Consider the following 21,705-nt stretch of genomic DNA (forward strand, 5'->3'; position numbering starts at 1 on the left):
GAGCCTGGAGCCTGCTTCAGATTCTGTCTCTATCTCTCTCTCTGCTCCTCCCCCACTCATGCTCTCTCTCGCACACGCACATGTGCTCTATCTCTCAAAAATAAACATTAAAAAAATAAAATAATTCACTTTTTTCTGCTATTTTAGTGTTTGAGCAAGAATGCTGGTGACATATCAGGTTAGTGCAGACTTTAAGGGTCTTGTGAACAAAAGTAAACAACACCTATAGTTTTCGTTTCTAGTGTGCCAAATGTAACATCTCAACTATGGGCATTTTTCAGATTTTTCTTCCACTAAACTACTAAATATTTCTATGAGTACTTTATCTCTCTCTGTCTCCTCATTTGGCCTGATTCTTCATGTTTGTTTTTGTGTTTTAGGTAGATCAGTTACATCTGGTCTAGAAGGAGTGGCCTTCTGTAGAGTGTCTTGCTGGGCCCAGAAGCCCAATCCCTCCTGGCCACCAGAGCCAGGTATTCAAGGGGGGCATCCCCTGTGTGGCTGCGTGTGCCCTTCTGTTGGGCTGAGCCACATTTGCTGCGGGTATGCTGGTGGACTAGGTGAGAGACCCAGCCGTAGCTGCTGTGGTCATACTTATGGGGGGACGGTTAGCTCCTGGCACAGCTGGCTTCAAGACTTAGTTCCTTGCTGGCTGTCAACCAAAAGCCTCAGTTCCTTATCACTTGGATCTCTCTGTAGGGCTGCTCACAGAATGACAGCTGGCTTCTCCCAGAATAATGATCAGAGAGAGATACACAGACGTAACAGCAATATCTATTATGTAATCTAATGTCAGACAGGACACACCATCATATCCACCATTTGTTGTACCCTGTTACAACAATGGTGTGAGTACATGAGGTAATAGTCACTGAGGACTGCCTTGGAGACTGGCTACCACCAGAGCTAAGTATGGGTTACACTTAGGAGGAACAATCTTCTGAGGTAAGAGAAAGCAATCTCTTTGTCAAGATCTAAAGTGTAAGTAATGGTTGACCAAATGAAGAGTAGCAAGCATGTTCCAAGCACAGGAACCAGCACAAGTTCTCTTAGACTCTGAGATAAGAGAGAGCCTCATCCATTCTTAGAAAGGAGGATTTCAAGATGGAATTTTGAGTGTTTGAAAGGATTGAGACTTGAGGCTGGAGAAGGCCTCAGAGTTCCAAATTCTGTGTATCATCTGTCAGGTAAAGGAATTTGGACTTTATCCTGAGGGCAAAGCAAATGCTCTCAGATTTATGCAGACATGATTTAACTAGTGTTACATTTTAGGAAAGCAACTGGCCACCTAGAATGGATAGAAGCACAATTAGAGGAAGGGAAGGCAGATAGAAACCTGATACAGTCATTCATCTAAGAGAAGACAGCTGCCTTATCTAAATAATGGTAATGTGGTTGAAGGGACTTGGACCAACCTTTAAATACAAAGTCAGTATTTATATATAAAGTCAGTATAACTTGACAATTGTTTAGATGTGGGGAAGTAAGAGAAAGAAGTCCAAGTTTCTGACATTCACTTGGCAATTGAGTGACTGTACCATTGAGTGAAGAAGAGAACACTGAGGGGAGGAGTTGATAGGGAGTAGACATCCCCAATCTGTAGCTGAATGTAGGCCTAGGCCTCAGGAGAGGAATTTGGGCTGAAAAAGGTAGATGTAAATAATCATCATATCAACGATACTTGAAGCCTTCAGTGAGAATGAGCTTGTGGAAGAGTGAGTAGAGAGACAAGATCAGGGCCCTAAGGATGATCAAAGATAGAGGAATGTGTAAACCAGTTCAAGAAGCTGCAGCTACAGAGTAAGAAAAAAGCAGGAGAATGTGGTATGATTTATAATTGTGTTTAAATAATTGTGAAAATATTTCTTCTGTGCTGTGAATTCTCTGAGGATTGTATCTTTATTCTTGCATGCCCTATGACATTTAAAACAAGGATGACAAATAATCGGTATTTGACTTAATATTGCCTATTAAGTGAATAAGTCAAAGGGCACATGGGAAAATGGACCAAGTGCTAATTGAAAAAAATCATTATTTGTCAAACCAAAGAGTATATTCTTTAGGCAATAGTAAATCATCAAAGTCCTTTCAGCAAGGAACAGTGTAATCAGACAAACGTTTTTGTAAATTAACTGTGGTAGCAATGAAAAAATGGATTAGTTACGAAAGATAGTACGCAAAGACCAGCTTGGTTATTGTAATAGGCAAGACGGAATTTAGGCACTAGTCTAATTGGTCTTGGTCCATGGTACACCAGCAAAGAAAGAAGGCGAGTATCACTCTGGGAAATCTTAGGCACCTGGTGGATGATTATGTCAATGCCAACATAGGGAAGGTGAGAAAAGGAGCAAGTTTGGGGGGGAATAACTCCGATTTTAATATATTTTAAATGTTTACATAACATCCACGTAAATATCTTCACTGGGCAGTTGGTAATACAGGTTTTGAATTCATAAGGGAGGTTGAGTTGGAAGAAACAGGTTTAGTAATTAGGCAACAGTAATAGCTCGGGTAAGCATAAAGAACACAAATAGGGGCACCTGGGTGGCCCAGTCGGTTAAGCATCTGACTTCAGCTCAGGTCATGATCTCACAGTTTGTGAGTTCAAGCCTCACGTTGGGCTCTGTGCTGATAGCTCAGACCCTGCTTCGGATTGGGTCTCCCTCTTTCTCTGCCTCTCCCCCACTTGCTTTCTGTCTCTCTCTCTCTCAAAAATATATAAACATTAAAAAAAAATTTTTTTTTAAAGAACACAACAAATATTGCAATGAAGTGATTACTCTGCCTTTGAGGATGAAACCTCACCAAAATCAATTTGGTCAATAAGTTTATCTTCCTTTCTTTAATATTTTAAGTCTAAAAACTTTGAAATGTTTCTATGGATAGAAAGGCAGTACGTGAATTTTAATTTTTCTCTTATTCGCTTTCAAAGGAAAGAAGATTCTATATGATATACTTGCCTTTGCCAAAGAAAGTGTTAATTCTCATGTTACCACACTTGGACCTCAAAATTTTCCTGCCAATGACAAGGAACCATGGCTTGTTGATTTTTTTGCACCAGTAAGTTATTTTTATCTGTCAAATGTCAGTGTTTCAAATTTTCTCTTGTCACAGCAAAAAGACATTTGCTATATAATCTTGAACACTAGAATTGTGTTACTCAATTTTGGCCACTATCACATATTGCTTCTATGAGAGCAGGGTTGTACTTGCCCCTCTAGGGATAAAATACACACACACACACACACACACACACACACACACACACACACACACGATTTACCACTAAGTATGATTTATCTAGCATATATTGATTGTTGCAGAAATGTGGCTTTTTGTTTCATTTAGCTCAGCGCTTATGAATATTTTTTTCTTCCGTAGTGGTGTCCACCATGTCGAGCTTTGTTGCCAGAGTTACGAAAAGCATCAAAGCATCTTTATGGTCAGCTCAAGTTTGGTACACTAGATTGTACGGTTCATGAGGGACTCTGTAACATGGTAAGGCTAAGTATTAAATAGTTATTCTAATCAACATTTTTATAAAATAGTTTTTAAGTTAGACTGACAAAAGCTCTCTTTCAAATGTATATCTACATTTAGAAGAGTAACATTATTTGAACAAATAATTTCAACAAAATGATATAAAATTATGATTGGATTAAAACATGAGTAGACAACATAATTGAGTGAATGTAGACATGGTCTTATTTATCAAACTTGGGAAAATATTGTTTATTTGATAAAATACATGGTCATTCAAGTATTTAAAATCTTTATAATTTTTGATGTAATATCACTTTTGGCAGCCTATAGTTTTATTCTAGGTTTTCTTCATAATTCTCTTCTAAGTGTAGTTAGTAGCTAGAAATTTTAAAAATGAACAAGCTTTTTGAAACTTTTGTATACATAAAAATATGTTCTTAGGTTAATTAATATTCATTCTTCATTCCAAGAATAATCAGAAATTGTATACCTCATGTTGAAAGTATATAATACCACTTAGAACATACTTGGAACAAGTATATGAAACCTAAATCAAATCAAGCTGTGACATCAGTGTTAAGGAAATCTAATGATAGAGGAACATGTTACGTGACACCATGGGCATGAACTCTTCAAGTCCCAGCACGCAGAGGATTTTACAGGACAAACACCTAATGTATTGGACAGATGACATTGAAAAGCAGAAGAGATTAAAGAGACTCAAAAGACATATCCTTCAAATGAAGTGTTTAGGTCTTCTTGTTTGGATGCTGCTCAAACCAAGTGCAAAAAAATGAGCAAGCAATAATTGGGGAAATTTGAACACTGACAGGGTATCTGATAATTATCAGGAATTGTTCATTTTTAGATATTAAAATGACAGTGTAGTTGCATTTCAGGGAAAGTCCTTGTATTTTAAATAGACTGAAATATGGATGAAATGATAAATCATCTGGAATTTGCTTTAGAATAATCTTGGTGTAGGGGTAGAGTTGGAAGGGAGAATAGATGAAATAAGTGTGGTGAGCAGATGATTGTAGCTACAAGAGTACTTGAGAACTTACTGCTCTCTGATTTTGTGTGTATTTTAAATATTTTATAAGAGGAAACTTTTTTAAAAAGATAGAAGAGAGAAAAGGGGGAAAGGGAAGGGAAAAGAAAACAATAGGTTTTAAAAACATAGTAGAAGTTAATGTAGGGTGAAATCTTTATGGCATCTGTGTGAGGAGTAATCTCTCAGTCCACACACACAAGGTAAAAATTAATGTGAATGATTTTAACTATATTAAATGTTAAAACTATTACCAAAGAAAAAGACACTATGAAGTTAAGACAACAGACTATTTGTAGTACTTGTAACTGATAAAGCATTAGTGCCAGAATATTTCAAGGCTACAAATCAATTTTTTTAAATAGACAAAATAAGAAAGTTTGTAGACTTTTTTTTTAGAAAAAGAATTCCAGCATAAAAAATGTTGCGTTTCACTAGTCATCAGGAAAGTACAAATTACAGCAATCCATCAAATATACAAAAATTTAGAAATCTGACATTACAAGTATGTTGATAAATTATCCAGTCACACAATGTAATATCATAGAGCATTTAAACTAGGTCTATCTTTACCAGCATGGGTAAGTCTCAAAAATACAATGTAAGGTGACAAAAACAAGTGCATAATAGCTTACAGAGTATGACAGAATTACAGAAAATTTTTAAGTGCTCAAACATTTTACTATACTGCCCAGGGATACATAAACATATCGCAAAGGAGGAAAACATCAGTAGAATGGACATATACTTATTTGAGGACATCGATTGCTCCTACTTTCATGAAGGAAAGCAAATAGGATCAAGAAAAAAGACCTTCTAGTAATACCAGTGTGCTAAAGAATTTAATCTTCCTTAAATATAGGGAAGGGGATGTGTGGGTATTTGTTAGATGATTTCTCTCTTCATTCTGTTTGAAATTTAACTGAACTATGTTTAAACAATAAGGCCTTTGGTTTTGAATGTCTTATATGTGACTTTGAAAAGATGCTAAGCAAGATACAAACTTAATGTGATAAACAATAATTATCTTAATTTGAATTCTTCTAGTTTTTCTTTTTATCTAAACTATTAAATATTCTTTAGATAATTGAGTAAAATGTAAGGATTTAAAACTGTGGTGTCAAATTCACCTGCAGTAGAGGCCAGGGGTCATTACTCACTAATGAGTAATTGTTGTGGAGAATAGACTAGAAACTACATGTTTAAGTGCTAAAAAGATTCCCAACACATGCTAATCAATCACTAAGTAGATTAACAAAACAACAATTATATCTGAGTTATTTGAATTTACGCTCATTTTACAAATTTTGATAAATATTTCCATTGTTTTTCCTAAAATTATTTTTGAATCCTAGTCAATTTCAGAAAAATTCCAATTTTCTAGTGAGTGCTTATCAACTTTAAGGATGCAAAGTTTAGCTATAGTAAATTCACAAGATAGCCTTGTTAACTTTTAGAAAAGTTAAAAGTTCGAAGAAATGCTTCCTGGGCCAGTGTTGATGTTACTTTGAGGAGGAACTTACAGTATTTTGTACTATAAAAACTACCTTGAATGATGAATAAAAGATGACCATATTCTTAGGAAATGAGTCACAATTCCTTAAAATATGGTTGTATACACATTATTATCCTTGCTCCTTTGCTTATTTTCTTCTAGACAAATTGGAGTATTATGGTTTCAAAAAGACTCAAGCCAGAGATTAGCCTGCTCTTTACAGCCTTATCCTCTTGGTTCAGGAGTCAAAAGGGCCCACACTCATAATTAGCCTTGCTCACTTTTCAGTGTTTCATTGCCCGTGGATTCTGTGGCTAATGGAGTGGCTATAAAAAGGGTAATTTATCAGTGCAACTGTAAATCCATTTTCTTTGCCAAATTTGGCCAGGCTAAAATTTTGCAATAACCCAGCAATTTAGCAATGGACTTTTTAAATGTTGTTACTTAAAAGCAAGCTGGTTATGAATTTGAAACCAATAGGTAAAATGGATAAAATCTTTCATTTGTATTCTCATTCCTAACAGTATAACATTCAGGCTTATCCAACAACAGTGGTATTCAACCAGTCCAACGTTCATGAATATGAAGGACATCACTCTGCTGAACAGATCTTGGAATTCATAGAGGTATTTTAAATTAATTTAATTTATAGTATTGTCAATTGTAGAGGTAATTTAAATCATTATTTTGAAACAGCAAGCAAGTGAAGGAGGGGCAGAGAAGAAGAGAAAGAATCCCAAGCAGGCCCCATGCTGTCATGGCAGAGCCTGATGCAGGGCTTGATCTCTTGAACCGTGAGGTCATGACCTGGGCCAAGATCAAGAGTTGGACGTTTAACCAACTGAGCCACCCAGGGGCCCCTAAATTTTTTTTAAATAGTTTTTCATTTTGTGCTGTATTATTTATTATTATTTCCCCAGTGAAGCTAACACTTTTGTTAATATTACCCCATCATTGTAGACTAAAGCTTTGTTAAAACAGTATTTGGAGCAAGTGAGCTGTTAGGGAAGTTGTGCAGTATCTCCATTCAGACTGTCAGGAAAATAGAATAGTAGGCTTTTCAGTAATAGAGGGTTATTTCCAAACCACTCATTGGTTCTAGAATAGAACTATATGGCCTTTGTAGACATCTAGGCACCTCTAGGCTTTTTGTCCCATCTCCTGTCACCTTAAATACAGTTGCCTTTTTTCCCTACCTAAGATGACTTTAATGATACATAATAGTAAGAAAATATACCTTGATTTCAGAAGATTAATGGGCAAAGTCTAAATTAATTAGGAATCATTTGTCCTTTTTAAAATAATTCACTTTAGATTGTATTTTAAATATAAATAAGTATATTTTGATTCTTCAGAAACAGGAATTTTGGGGGGCTTCTGTGTGTCTCGGTTGAGCATCCGACTCTTGATCTCAGCTCAGGTCATGATCCCAGGGTTGTGGGATCGGGCCCCGTGTTGGTCTCCACGCTGAGCATAGAGACTTCTTAGGATTCTGGCTCTCCCTCTGCCCCTCTCCCCCACTTGTGCTCTCTCTAAAATTAAAAACAGAAACAAAAATAAACCAGGAACTTTTCTAAGTGATAACAGTTTGCCAAGAATGTATCAATACCTTTTTATATCAGTTATAATGAAAGTTAAATTCTCTTTAGGATCTTATGAATCCTTCAGTGATCTCCCTGACACCCACCACTTTCAGTGAACTAGTTAAACAAAGAAAACATGATGAAGTCTGGATGGTTGATTTCTACTCTCCATGGTGTCATCCATGTCAAGTCCTAATGCCAGAGTGGAAAAGAATGGCCCGGGTATAGTACAGTAGTTTATTTAAATCTTAACATTTAGCATTAATGTGTATTTAACAGAATTGTTTTAAAACGGAGATGAACTCACCTCTAGATTATCACTCCCAATAGCTTTAATTACACCACTTAGATTTCAACTCTGTTTCTGTCTGATAGGTGAATGGTATAGAATAATCTACCCTTTTTCCTGTGTCACTTGTTTGGTATGTATCTGACCAAATTTCTGCCAAAGTCAACCCAAAGATCCCTTTATTTTCTATTAAAATTTTTCTACTCCTTTATTTTTAGAGCTTAACAGTACAGTTTCTTCACAATATTGTGGGACTTAAACAATAGCTTTGATCAGTAAAACATTTGGAATTTTAAGATTTCCTACAAATAGACATAGTGTTATAAATCATGAAAGATTGGGGAAAAGTTATTTCAATATGAGAATGGAAAATGAAATCAACTTTTATAGTTCTAAGAAAAAATGAACAAACGGAAGAGTTAAAAGTGATTTCTAGTATTTAATATTTAAGATAATACAATTTTGTGCTCTTCTCAGTAAAATTTTTAAATTCAGGCATGAGTCAGTGTGCTGCAATGCATGTCTCTATTTGAAAAATAACTCTTTGAAATGCCATTGCAGAGGTCTTCATTAGTTCCTGGTTTCTAACACTTAAGTTTTAGAAATATTTCATTTCCCCCCATAAGGTACATGTACGAAATCTGTTATTTAATCTGCAGTAATTGTAGTAAGGTCTTAACTGCAACATTACATTTTCAGTTCATTACTATATATATTGTTATGTTTTAAACCCTTACCCATTTTTATTTGGTGAAAATCACTGGTAAATAATATAAGAACCATCTCAAAATGATGATTTTTCTATTGTAAACATAGTTATGGAGGTAGTTTTATTGTAATCACTTTGATCTATTTTATCTCTCCTTTTTCTCTTTTATAGACATTAACTGGACTGATCAATGTAGGCAGTATAGACTGCCAACAGTATCATTCTTTTTGTGCCCAAGAAAATGTTCGGAGATACCCTGAGATAAGATTTTTTCCCCAAAAATCAAATAAAGCTTTTCAGTATCAGTAAGTGTTGCCTAAAATTTAAAGACATTTATTATAACCACTTATTTAGACAGTTAAAATTTAAAAGTTATCTTAGAGGCTTCGCCAGAAGAGCATGTAACTCTTGATCTTGGGGTCATGACTTCAAGCCCCATGTTGGGTGTAGAGATAAATAACTTTTTTTTTTAAAGCTTATTTATTTGTTTATCTTAACTAAATAAAAGTTAACCCAACAAACATTTTTGGGGAGTCCACCATGTTTTAAGATAGTGTGCTAAGGAGAACCTCAGAAGATGAAAAAAAAAGAATTGAACAATCCCAATGTTCATGAAGCTGGCACTCCAGTATAGAGGAAGATAAAGAGAGGAAGCACTAACATTTATTTAGTCAGTGTTTGGTTTCAGGTACTGTACTTGATCCTTTGCTCACATTGTTTCCACTGGTCCTCACATATACCCTGAGAAATAAGAATTACTACCCTTTCCTACTATTACAGATAAGTAAACTGATCCACAGACTTTCATTAACTTTCCCAAGTCACACTGCTGCTTGGGGTTTCAGCCCAGGTCTGTGTCAGTGCCCATACTTGTTTCTACAACACCACATGGTATTTGAGGTAGACAACTCCAGTGCAAGGCAGAATATAAGGAATATTCTTTGAAAAGTAAAAACAGACCATGAATTTCAAAGAAGGAAAGGATCACAACTATGAGAGGAAATCACGAAAGGCTGCATTTATGAGGTGGCTTTTGACATGGGTCTTAAAAAGTACATAGGAATTTGATAGACATAATAACCAGAGTAAATGTTCAGAAACTGAAGTCTCAGACATTTTGAGTTTTACCATTCCCGTGCTCCTATAGGAGATGTCCAGCAGGCAGCTAAACATTTAGGACTACCTGGAGCACAAAAAAACATCAAGACTAGAGAAAAATGTATTTGAGAAGCCATGTAAGCAGCGTTTGTAGCTAGGTGTAACTGAGAAGAGAGATGCTAAGTAGTCAGTCAAACTTTTAAACTGCTTCAATGAGATTGTTTTCTGAACATATCCAATAATAGAAAATAGTATTTACAACTTTCATATTTGCTCTTCTTTCAGTAGTTACAATGGTTGGAATAGAGATGCTTATTCCCTGAGGATTTGGGGTCTAGGGTGAGTAATTAAAAATATGCATCATTGCATAAAATAGATTCAGTGCTATTTACCTTCGTCTTATGTCTGCAGTTAAATTTACTGTAAGTTTTTTAAGACTCTCACATTTTAAACTACTTAGTAAAGAATTATAATTTACCAAGATAGGGTTGTGCTTTATAGTCATTCTTTGAAGTCAGTTTTAACTTAAAAACTTTTGCTATATTTTAGATGTTTTCCTTGGTTTCATATAATGAAAAGTAATTTTGATCCCTTGCCACAGATTTTTACCTCAAGCATCCATAGATCTAACGCCTCAGACTTTCAATGAAAAAGTTATACAAGGGAAAAATCACTGGGTGGTTGATTTCTATGCTCCTTGGTGTGGACCTTGCCAAAATTTTGCTCCAGAGTTTGAGCTTTTGGCTAGGGTAAGTCTTGTCTATCTATGTAAGTAAGTTGTAGTTACATGCATGTTTTAAAAATTAGATTATTTAAAAATTAGATAAAATAATTAGGTAAAGGTATATATGATTCTTTTTTTCTAAGAAGTTTCCTGTGAATTTTTTAAAAATCCCATTTCATTTCTATGAGTATCATCTTTGTGGTAGATTTCTTCCTTCTTTATTAATACTTTTGGCTAACATCTCTTTCTTGATGGATGACATCATCTAACCATTAGAGACAACTCATTTCTCTTGCTTATTCCCTATTTCCTTCCTCCACCATCACTCTGCTGCCCACCAGCCCATCACTAGATCCTGTCCTGCCTCTTAAGTGCCTTTCAAATCTGTCATCTCCTCGTCATGTCCTCTGCTAGCCTTTCTCTTCAAGCCCTATTCATCTCTTCCAGACTTCTCATGTGTGCCTTTTAACGAGTCTCACATTGCCAGTCTGCCTTATTCAGTTCTGCCCTGCTGATCTTTCTAAAATACTGCCTTCTCTGGCTTCCTGTTAGCCAAGTTTCTTGACTTACGACCTTGATTGCAGGTCTCTGGTGGGACCCTTCCTACCTCTTCAGTTTTATCTCTGTCACCACCCCACACCTCACAGTTCAGACACAGCGAAATACTCCAGGTTTGCTGAGCAGATACTGTTCCCTCTCTCTAAAATGCCTTTTTGTTATTAGTCATCTGAATCTTTCTCTCCTTATCCTACAAAATCCAGCTACATTGGCACTTCTGTATTCTCTGTCCTTCTCAGTGTCACTTTGATGTCTTGTACTCCATTTGGTGTACTTACACAGTGAATAAATATTTAGATATCTATCTCCTCCATAAGACTGGAGCTTCTTGAGGGCAAGGTACAGGTACAGGTCTTATCTGAGTCTAACTCAGGAAATGCTTATAAAATTTAACTGAATGCATAAACAGAATACAGTCTAATTTTTTCTTGTTTCTGTCCCCATCATCCTGTTAATGACCTAATCCAGATTGTTTGCATTCTTGCTTCAGGGAGCTTTGCCTGGGCTACAAAACACTCACTTAGAATGAGAAAGCTCCAGTTTCACCAGTCTAAAGCAAAAGCTGACAATCCTAACCCATCAGGATTTTTTAGCAAAGGGACTTCAAAGCTCCTAGGTGTCATGAAAGATTATTTGTTATTGGATCATCCTTCAAATAAGTTCTTCATCTTTCCCGCTTACTTGATCTTCTTTTCCCCTTGTGCTTCCTTTTTCTCCAGTAATTCTAACAAAATGTTTTCATTCCCTTGTATACTGAAAAACTTAGCTTAGTTATATATTTTATAACATACCTATATCTTGGATATGCCAGAAAGTTATTAAATATGAAAAAGATCATTCAACAAATCCTAAGCACTAGGTGAGAAGCATTACGGTAAGTACTAGAGCTATAGAAATTGAAAGACAAAAGTTACATGTCTGAGGTTTTATTCTAGTGGGAAGATAACATGCAAATAAATACATTTAATACAGCAGGATCATTGCTCTAGTGAAATGAGAGGGGAGCAAGGACATGGGAGGAAGAAAGAGTCTTGCCAGGAAAAGACAAAAGGCTCCACCGAAAACTTGGGATTTGAGATGAGAATTACAACATGACCAGGAGCCTGGCACATGACCAGGAGTTTGGCTAGAGAGTCCTCCGAGCAGAGAGGACAGTATTTGCAGAGATGCAGGGATGCAAGAGAGTGGTGCATGTTCGGTCAACTTCACTGTTCGTCCAGACTACCAGAGTGTAGAGACAGAAGGGGAATGGCAAAAACTCAGGCTTAGTAAATAATTGAGGAGGAAGAAGGTTTGGTCCTCTTTCTTTGTGATTTCATATTGTTCAGAATAAGTTCTGTATAAGCACTAGGGGAAAACTATTGGATATGGTAGGATCCATTTTACATTTTAGAAAGAGCACTTTGGATGGAACTGTACACAGGCCAGCAAGGCCAGAGAACGATATGAGAGCACCAGAAACAATATGGTGTTCCTTTATAAGCAATTGAAGATACAAGTCAACTAATGTTAAAGGTAAACATTTTGTAAATTTCTCTGACCTTCAGTATAAGTGTGTTTCTGCATGCAGCTTTGCTGCTGCCCTAACCCCTCTTGAGTAAGCCGGCATTGGCCACAAAACTAGAGGCAGCAAAGGTATTTTAATTGTCCTGAAGTGAGAGAGGTTATCTGAACCGGGATAAAGGTAATGGTGATAGAAAGAATGGGACAAATGTAAAAGAGATAAAAGAATAGGATTTAATGTCCAATTAATTGTGGTAAGTGCGACAGAGAAAGAAGTCTAAGATGGCCCTAGTTTCTGGCTTGAATGAGGGAATAGTAGGACAGAAGGAAGAGTAGGTAAAGGGAAAGGTTCCGTGTTAGAAATCATCTGTGCAGGATGCTTATTTAGTTGAACCAGGCCAGTACATAGGTGAGTGTGAAATCAGGGGAGGTTGGGCTGAGCAGCACATCTCGGCACATTTATATATAAAATCTCCCTTGGGAGATTGCTCACAGTGAAAAAAGTGTTCGCCATAGATGCAACTGTGATTAAATACTATAATTTGAGAGGCAGGTGTAGAAAGAGGTCCCCATGCTAGAAATGAGATAGTACAGCCTGAGGAGTAAGAAAGCCAAGAGAGAATAGTGATAAATGCCAAGAAAGAAAAAAGAAAGGCATGTTTAGCAATGTCAGGTACCCATTAAGACTGAAAAGTGTCCATTCAGTTTGGTCAAGTAGTCACTGCAGAACTTACAGCAGTTTCAGTGGAGGGAGCGGTAAAAACAGAAGCTAGACTAAAATCTGTTGATAAATGAGATGATGAGGGAGGAAAAGCAATGAAAGACTAACCTCAAAAAAAAAAAAAGAGAAGCAAGGAGGTAGCTAGAGGAACCAGTACAATTAAGAAAAGAATCCTGTTTTGACCATATGCGCATACCCCAAAGAGCATGTAAGACACCTGACAGAGAGGAACTGGAGAATGTAGGTGTCGACAGCCTTCTGCAAAATGAAGAGTGTTACCTCGCCAGGTGAGACCAGAGAATGGGAGAAGGCGTTTGAGGACAGAATCGGGAGTTTGTGGTGCGATGGACAAGGTATGGGGACCAGGAAGGAGTTTTTCTTGATAAGAGCCACTAAAAAATTTGGAAGCAATCTTATTAGTATGGAAAGGATTAAAACTTAAGTTTTTGAAATAAGTCTTTATTATTACAAAGATGTGAAAATTTTAGTGTCATGTTGCCTTGTGGTTGCCAAAATAGTTTATGCCACAGTGAATGGCAAACCCCACTTCTCTCTTTTCAGATGATTAAAGGAAAAGTGAAAGCTGGAAAAGTAGACTGTCAGGCTTATGCTCAAACATGCCAGAAAGCTGGTATCAGAGCCTATCCAACTGTTAAATTTTATCCCTACGAAAAAGCAAAGGTATGTATTTGGCGTTCCCGTATGTGCCTTTCTTTTAGCAGACCCAGTTGAAAAGGTTTGTTATTAGTGTGAAGGTTTTCATTAGCTTCTCCTTCCTTTGTCATGTTTTATTTTATTGCATATTGCTGAAGCTTCTTTTCACATATACATCAAGTGATTTTCAAAGGTTTTTCTGTCTCAAAGTTGATATGATCCACTCCTTAAAATTTTTATACTAATGAATTACAGAAACTACTAAAGACACATAGCAGGATACTAGAGTAGTTTTTTCTGAGTGGAGAAGTCAACATAATTATATTCTGTGAAGTTCTATATTTTCTACTTTTATACAATTACATATTACCTTTATTATTTTTTCCAGGAAAGGAAAAAATTAAAAGAATACTATCATACTTTTGAAGTAGACTAGTACCTGAACATTTGTCTTGAGGAATATTTATTAGTGGTTTAGACTGCAAAATAAAAGTTAGGGTCCATGGCTTGATCACAACTCCCTTCTTTGGGCCACTGACAATATGCTTTTTTTTTTTTTTCCCCAAAAAGAAAATTAGACATTTACCAATGGATCTTAAAACTCAGGCGATAACCTCTACTATCATTTATATAAATGCATATATCTTTCAACCACTGTAATTGCTAACTGAAAATACTCATGACTTTTGCTATCTTCCTGAGTAAAAGAATGATATTTTTGACAATAGAATTGTAATTAAATAAATAAGGATTTGCCATGTATTCATGTTTTATGGTAAAACATTTCAAGTAAATATATTTTTTGAGAAGGAGTATCAGCTTAACATGTCAGGTTATTTATTGGAAATTATATTTTAAAATAGAGTTAAAGAAATTAGATGGATTTTAGAAGTCTAGAATTGTCAACTAGATGTTTCAATGAAGGACTTTGATTGGTCCAAGAGGCTAATTCTGTCTTAAGAACAGCCTAGGGTAAACATCTCAGTGAGAGTAAAGGAGCTTATATCAGGATCTGAATTCACTTCATCCCTTTGGAATCACTAGCTCTGCTTTCTAATTCTCAGAATAGCTGAGAAATGGGTAGCATAAGTAGGGGTCTCAGGTAGAATGATGTAAGCAAAGTATCAATATAATGAGCAGTCACAGAATTAATCTGGCCATAGAAGGAGCTCTTTGAAAAGATGATGTTACCATGTGTCTAAAGGAGCCCCGAGGACATTAGACACCAAAATATCCCTGTACAAACCGAGACAGGTGGCATCCAGAAGACCAGACCAGATTTGAAAACCAAAGCAGAATAATGATTGGAGTTAACAGCAGTACAAACCAGGTGGGCAGGTACACACAAAAGCAAGATCTTAACAGATAGTGTGGAGTTCCCACTAGGAAGCAGGAAGCAAATGACTCCAGATCCAAAGTAAAGCTTGATATATTGACCTGCCCCCTTCACTGCTTTTCAGCCACCTTCCTACTGTGCGCAGATGAAAACCAGGAGATAACACATTACTTTCTAGTGTTGTAGTTGGTCAGGATTTTAACTGTGCCAATGACATATGTATAAGATTAGAATGATTTGAGTCCTCTGGGGGATGGCTTTTCTTTATATTTTAGTTGTTTTGAATTAGATTAGATTAGTTAGAGCTGGCAATGCATTTTTTCCAAGGAAATACTTTAAATGTGTTCATAACAGTATCATATTTAAGTAAATTATGAGTTAACTGCTTTGTAGCATTATTTCCTTGAAGAAATTTGAGTTTTAAACATACATTTAGAACTTTAAGGAATAATCAAGTTTCTTAGATGCAAATGTCATGTTTTGATTAGACACCTAAAAGATTATAAGAAGAATGTTTTTTATTTTAGAGAAACATTTGGGGAGAGCAAATAGATACCAGAGATGCAAAAGAGATTGCTACCTTAATATATGAAAAATTGAAAAATCTTCAAAATCATGGAAAGAGAGATAAGGTAAGGACTAAATCTAGAGCTGACTTCAGCCAGCTTTATACTGTACCTTATATTTATCAATAAACAGGTACAATGGAAGCTTCAAAAAATAGTAAAGTTGAAGTTTCTTAATTCAAAAATAGGACAATCAGAATGTAACCTCTGTATATTGAAAAGTGTAGAAATTTGCACAAGTACAACCGTTTAAAACATAGTGAACTATGGCCATAAATTATTTAGATTTTGTTAAAATGTAAATAAAGTATTGACTTCTTAGGAATAAATACGAGGCTCCAGTGTAACATACTTTGCATAGCAGATTTTCTTTTGGTATAGTCAGGATGTATCAGAACCCATACTCATTTCAGCCCCTCCTAGAATTGTATCAGTCAAACAGTGCAACCTCTGCTATTCTTTGGAAGAAGTGTTCATTTTTTCTTTTTTAAGTCATTGTCATTCTAGGACATACAAACAGACCAAAGAGTCCGTGAATGCTGGAATGCTTTCTGAGTGGAACTTAATAAAATCACATAGAAGTTTCTTGGATTGTTTCCCTATAAGGTGAAAGAAGAACAAAAGAACCAGCGCATATTCTGGAGAGGGCTAGAGATGTCTGGCTTTATAGAACCATATTAGAACTGCACACTCCAGTATAAAAAGCCTTACATCCTGTATCAAGGGTTACATTTTATCCAAATCTAAAAGATAGGAAAGAGATGGTTACAATTATTTCCTTGGGTTTAGGGAACAAAAATGTTTTTCTGGTGTTTTGATTTATTTTCGCTTCCTCAGGAGGTTTTAAAGTGTGACTTTTATCTTAAGTTAAACATCTGAGGGGCACCTGGGTGGCTCAGTCGGTTGAGCGTCCAGCTTTGGCTCAGGTCATGATCTCACAGTCTGTGAGTTCGAGCCCCGCGTCAGGCTCTGTGCTGACAGCTCAGAACCTGGAGCCTGCTTCGGATTCTGTGTCCCCCTCTCTCTCTCTGCCCCTCCCCCACTCATGCTCTGTCTCTCTCTGTCTCAGAAATAAATAAACATTAAAAAAATTTAAAAAACAAAAAAAAAGCATTTGAAACAGAAAATGTCATTAGTCATAGCCAGAATATCAGAATTGAAATTCAGTTTAGAAAGGTACCAAAATATGACTGTAAAACTGTAATTGATAGTATCTGCATGAGCAGGTAAGAACTAAGAGATATCCCTTTTCCTTTCCATTGTTACATTTAGGCAAGGTATATTTCATATGGTGATCCATTAAATAATTATTTTTTAAAAGATAAAGTAGGGCGCCTGGGTGGCGCAGTCGGTTAAGCGTCCGACTTCAGCCAGGTCACGATCTCACGCTCCGTGAGTTTGAGCCCCGCGTCGGGCTCTGGGCTGATGGCTCAGAGCCTGGAGCCTGTTTCCGATTCTGTGTCTCCCTCTCTCTCTGCCCCTCCCCCGTTCATGCTGTGTCTCTCTCTGTCCCAAAAATAAATAAACGTTGAAAAAAAATAATAAAAAAATAAAAGATAAAGTACTATAAACTAACCAACATTTTAATGTAAATTCATACTTTTTTCTTTCAATCACTTTTATATTATTGTAGGATGAACTTTAATGATGATGAAGATGAAGAAAAAAGAGAAAAGGAATTCTAACAAATGACATCAAGAAGACCTCTTTAGGACGTTGCTGCATTCTGGGTTGGAATAAATGAACATTGGAATTGTAATTGCACTGTCTGAATTCTGTACAACATTGGTATAAATGAAAGGTCTGCAAGCTTTTTCTGTAAAAGGCCAGATCGTAAATATTTTAAGTTTTGTAGACCATGTACAGTTGTCACATATTCCTTTGTTTGCTTTGTTTACAACCCTTTAAAAAATTAAAAATTGTTCTTAGCTCAGGGCCATGCACAAACAGGCCAAGCCACATTCAGTCCATGGGCCATAGATTGCTGACCCCTGGAAATGACACTAAAACTGGCTGGCTCAAACAGCAGCCTGCTCTGTCATGTACATATATGTCTGGGATCTATTCCCTCAAGTTTTGTGGCTGGCCTGAAAAGAAAAACTTGGCATTTAGTTACCTGTTTTAAAGATTGTGTGAAATGGATTCTGACCATAGTTTCTTTAAAAAAAAAAAACACATGATGTGGCAAGCAGATACCCTATTTTCATGCTGTATTATAGTGAAGAGATTTTCTTTTTTCTTTCCTTTCTAAAGGCTGAAGAACTGATTTTAATTTTTCACAATTGAGAAAAAATTTTTAACAAATCCAATAGATTTCTACAGCATCTAGAAATACCTGAGGAAAACAATATTCATAGCTATTAACTGGGCACTGTAGAGTATCCCAAATATATCAGTATTTAGAGTTCTATATTTTAAAGATCTATGTTCATTTATTTTCTGAATTGCTTTCATAAATGTTTTCCCTGTGATAGCAATTGACTTTTGAAGCATTGTTCTAATATTTATGGTTTTGCCTTTTGGACTTTGTTTTGATGTAGATCCTCTATTTGCCTTCCCCATAGTTGAGGTTTTTCACTCTTGTCTCATTTGTTACTCAGATACAAAAAGTGTGCAGGCTTGTTTCACTATGACTCATAATGACACTGTGGTTATTCCAATTGTTAGTTTGCTGCTGGAGGCTGCTGTTTCCAGATAAATATTGTCATAACTGAACTTATTTTTTTAAGAAAATCAATTATATAAATCTAAGGATGGGATCTTTTAATTTCTCGGTTGTTCAGACTAAAAGAATCCAAGAAGTTTTTGCTCGCATTTTCACAAAACATTGTCAGTAAAGTGCAGTAATTTAGTTACAGTTGAGAGTTTATGGAATGGTAAAAATTCTGATCAAAAGAGGTCAGTGAATTAAACAACAACAGTTTTCTCAAAAACTTACTAGGATTCTACTTTATTATATTGGAAGCGTTTTATTTTTTTTAATGTTACTTTATCTCCTTCCCCAATATTTCCTCATAATTTTATCACTGTAATTTCTACAAAAACAGATTTTATTTTCAAATCTAACCCAATGCCTCATATTCTCTCCTACTTTGCTTCAGTTGTATCCTTGGAGTCCTAACCTTGGATTCCACATCATATACGTGGGCAGTTTCAGAACACCCACCACTTCTAACCTTAATTCAACCTTTCTGAATTATGATCAGTAATGGCAAGTGTCTTTCATTTATTAAATTTTCACTGCCTAGAAATCTTTCAAAATTGGCTTGCTTCTATAAGAATGTCAAAATCGAAGACCTAAAGAAGTCTTGGTAAATATTTATTGAATTAATATACCAATTATTTGAATACCACTGTGCTGGACAGTGAAGCATATGTAGAAGGAATCCAAGGGATGGTCTCTGTCTCCCGTGTGTCTATAATTCACAGTTCTGACAGTGAACCCATAAACAGGTTTAAAGGTACCTAAACGACTTACTAAGAAACATTTTAGGCAGTAAAAAAAAAAAAAAAAAAAATTAGTAAACAATATGTATCCTGTAACTTGGTCTAAGTATGTGCCTGTGGAATTGGCTCTAAAGCCAGGGCTGCTGGTAGTCATGTTAAATAGTATATATATATATCCTACAGTATTCATCAGGAGGCTATTGTCTACAGTCATCTCAGTGTCGAAAACAGCTGGCAGAATTAAAGGTTTTAACAGCCATGTAAGTAGAGCACTCTGAAGAGTGCCTGATAAAACATGCCCTTTCTCTCAGAAACACCATTTTTGTGTGCAGCTGGCCTTGGGTATCACAGCACCATATCTGGCAGACCAGGGAGTATTCTATCAGGCATCTGTATTTGGAAATTAGATACATTTAAATATGTGACTATAGGAAATTTGGAGTTCGTGTTTTTTACATTAATGTGCTTACTTATTCCAATTACCCAAATTTTATTTAAGGTCTTATATATCGTTTTTACTTAAAGTATATGATTAAGATAAAAAAATGAGATTATTTTTATATGGTAAAAGTTTTCCTTAAATTTTTGCATTTTCTAACAGTATTCAAAGCAGGCATTTTCTTAGGTACAGTTATCAGAATTGCTGTGTTGTTTCCCATGGGACACATTTACATTTATGTCTTTAATGAGGTAATATTTTTAAGCCATTTTAAGAGAATTTTTGTATAATTAGTCCACAGGTTTACCAAACTCAGGTAAATGTCTTAAATTAGACCTATTTGGCCCATCCTAACTGTTAAATAGTACAAAGTTTAAATTAACAAAGTGCATTTTAAATTTTCTATAGTGATTCCTATAAGTGATTCTGAAGATGAAAAGGAAATGATCTTTGTAGTAATATGCTACTTCCACATATACTGAAACTTTTTTTTTTTTATTTTAACATTTATTTATTTTTGAGACAGAGACAGAGCATGAACAGGGGAGGGTCAGAGAGAGAGAGGGAGACACAGAACCTGAAACAGGCTCCAGGCTCTGAGCTGCCAGCACAGAGTCTGACGCGGGGCTCGAACTCACGGACCGCGAGATCATGACCTGAGCCGGAGTTGGACGCTTAACCAACTGAGCCACCCAGGCACCCCATATACTGAAACTTTTAAATACACCCAGATGCCTCTGGTGAATACCTTATTTTCGGTAAGAGTAATGACAGGTCAACCACCACGCTAAATAGAACTGTATTATCATATCTAAAAATGTTAGTAATTCACAACTTGAGTCTCTTTTATATTTAACAGTAGATTTGCACTTAGATTCATATCCTGTCACCCCGTCCCCTTGTTAGGAAGGAGTTGGATCCATTTTGTGAAAGGTGATTAACCCAAAGTACAGCTAGAGGCTGATGCCAGACTAGCTGATATGGTATCTTGATTAGTTCATTGCATTGTCTGATCACTTGATCATTCTTTAGTACCTGCTTTCCTCTTCAAAAAAGATCAAAAGACCTATTCAAAAAGATCTGTGCTAATGTCTATGAAAAATTTTTCCATGTTAATTACTGATAGAGAGGGGCGCCTGGGTGGCGCAGTCGGTTAAGCGTCCGACTTTAGCCAGGTCACGATCTTGCGGTCCGTGAGTTCAAGCCCCGCGTCCGGCTCTGGGCTGATGGCTCGGAGCCTGGAGCCTGTTTCCGATTCTGTGTCTCCCTCTCTCTCTGCCCCTCCCCCGTTCGTGCTCTGTCTCTGTCCCAAAAATAAAAAATCGTTGAAAAAAAAAAATTAAAAAAAAAAAATTACTGATAGAGAACTCTTCATTAAATAACTGCTATTCCAAACATTTTATGTGAGGAGGTAAAATACTAAAATATATGTATCGGTTCCAACAGAAGGTAGTGAGATAGATAGGCTCCTGAATTCACCTTCTCCCATGGACACACTGAACATACAGATATGTACAAAACTATTCCCTCTGAAAGAAATCCAGACACCAGCCAAGTGACTCTTACACGTCAGGTAAATGAGAACACACACACACACACAGACACACACACACACACACTGGAGTGGGCAAGAGAAGCTATGGCACAATCTCATCATTAACCCCATCCCCTGATGCATTATCACAACAAGGAGGAAACTTTAAGACTGCCAACCAAGAACACCCAGAAAACTGTCCTTCAGAATTAAAAGTGAGAGTCTTCCAGATAAGCAAAAGCTGAAGGAAGTCATCACCATTAGACAAGCTTTACAAGGAATATTAATGGGACTCAAACCAAAATGAAAAGGCATTAGTCAATACAAAACGTGAAAATATAAATCTCACTGGCCAAAGTATATACTTAAAATCACTGTACTCTAATGTGATGCTGGTGGTTCCATCATTTATAAATCTAGTATAAAGTTTGAAAGACAAAGGTCGTAAAACTATAATTGTTCATACTAAAAAGACTTAAATTCGGACATCAAATAAAGGAGTAAAAGGGTAGTTT

At 36.1% G+C, this 21,705-nt stretch overlaps 1 protein-coding gene across 2 annotated transcripts in view; it reads left to right on the forward strand.

The window, feature by feature from the left end:
- Nucleotides 1-18,707, forward strand: part of DNAJC10 (DnaJ heat shock protein family (Hsp40) member C10) — a 52,336-nt gene extending 33,629 nt beyond the window's left edge. For both annotated transcript variants that reach the window (XM_025934803.2, XM_086719099.1), the window contains exons 14-23: nt 2,933-3,060; nt 3,382-3,498; nt 6,554-6,655; nt 7,679-7,834; nt 8,782-8,915; nt 9,994-10,047; nt 10,310-10,457; nt 13,776-13,895; nt 15,732-15,836; nt 17,404-18,707. In XM_025934803.2, the coding sequence (XP_025790588.1) occupies nt 2,933-3,060; nt 3,382-3,498; nt 6,554-6,655; nt 7,679-7,834; nt 8,782-8,915; nt 9,994-10,047; nt 10,310-10,457; nt 13,776-13,895; nt 15,732-15,836; nt 17,404-17,415 (1,076 nt within the window). In that variant the 3' untranslated portion in view covers nt 17,416-18,707. The remainder of the gene's footprint in view (nt 1-2,932; nt 3,061-3,381; nt 3,499-6,553; nt 6,656-7,678; nt 7,835-8,781; nt 8,916-9,993; nt 10,048-10,309; nt 10,458-13,775; nt 13,896-15,731; nt 15,837-17,403) is intronic.
- The last annotated feature ends 2,998 nt before the right edge of the window (nt 18,708-21,705 follow it).

The sequence above is a fragment of the Puma concolor genome, chromosome C1, assembly GCF_028749965.1.
Source record: "Puma concolor isolate L17-30 chromosome C1, mPumCon1.1.hap2, whole genome shotgun sequence".
NCBI lineage: Eukaryota > Metazoa > Chordata > Mammalia > Carnivora > Felidae > Puma > Puma concolor.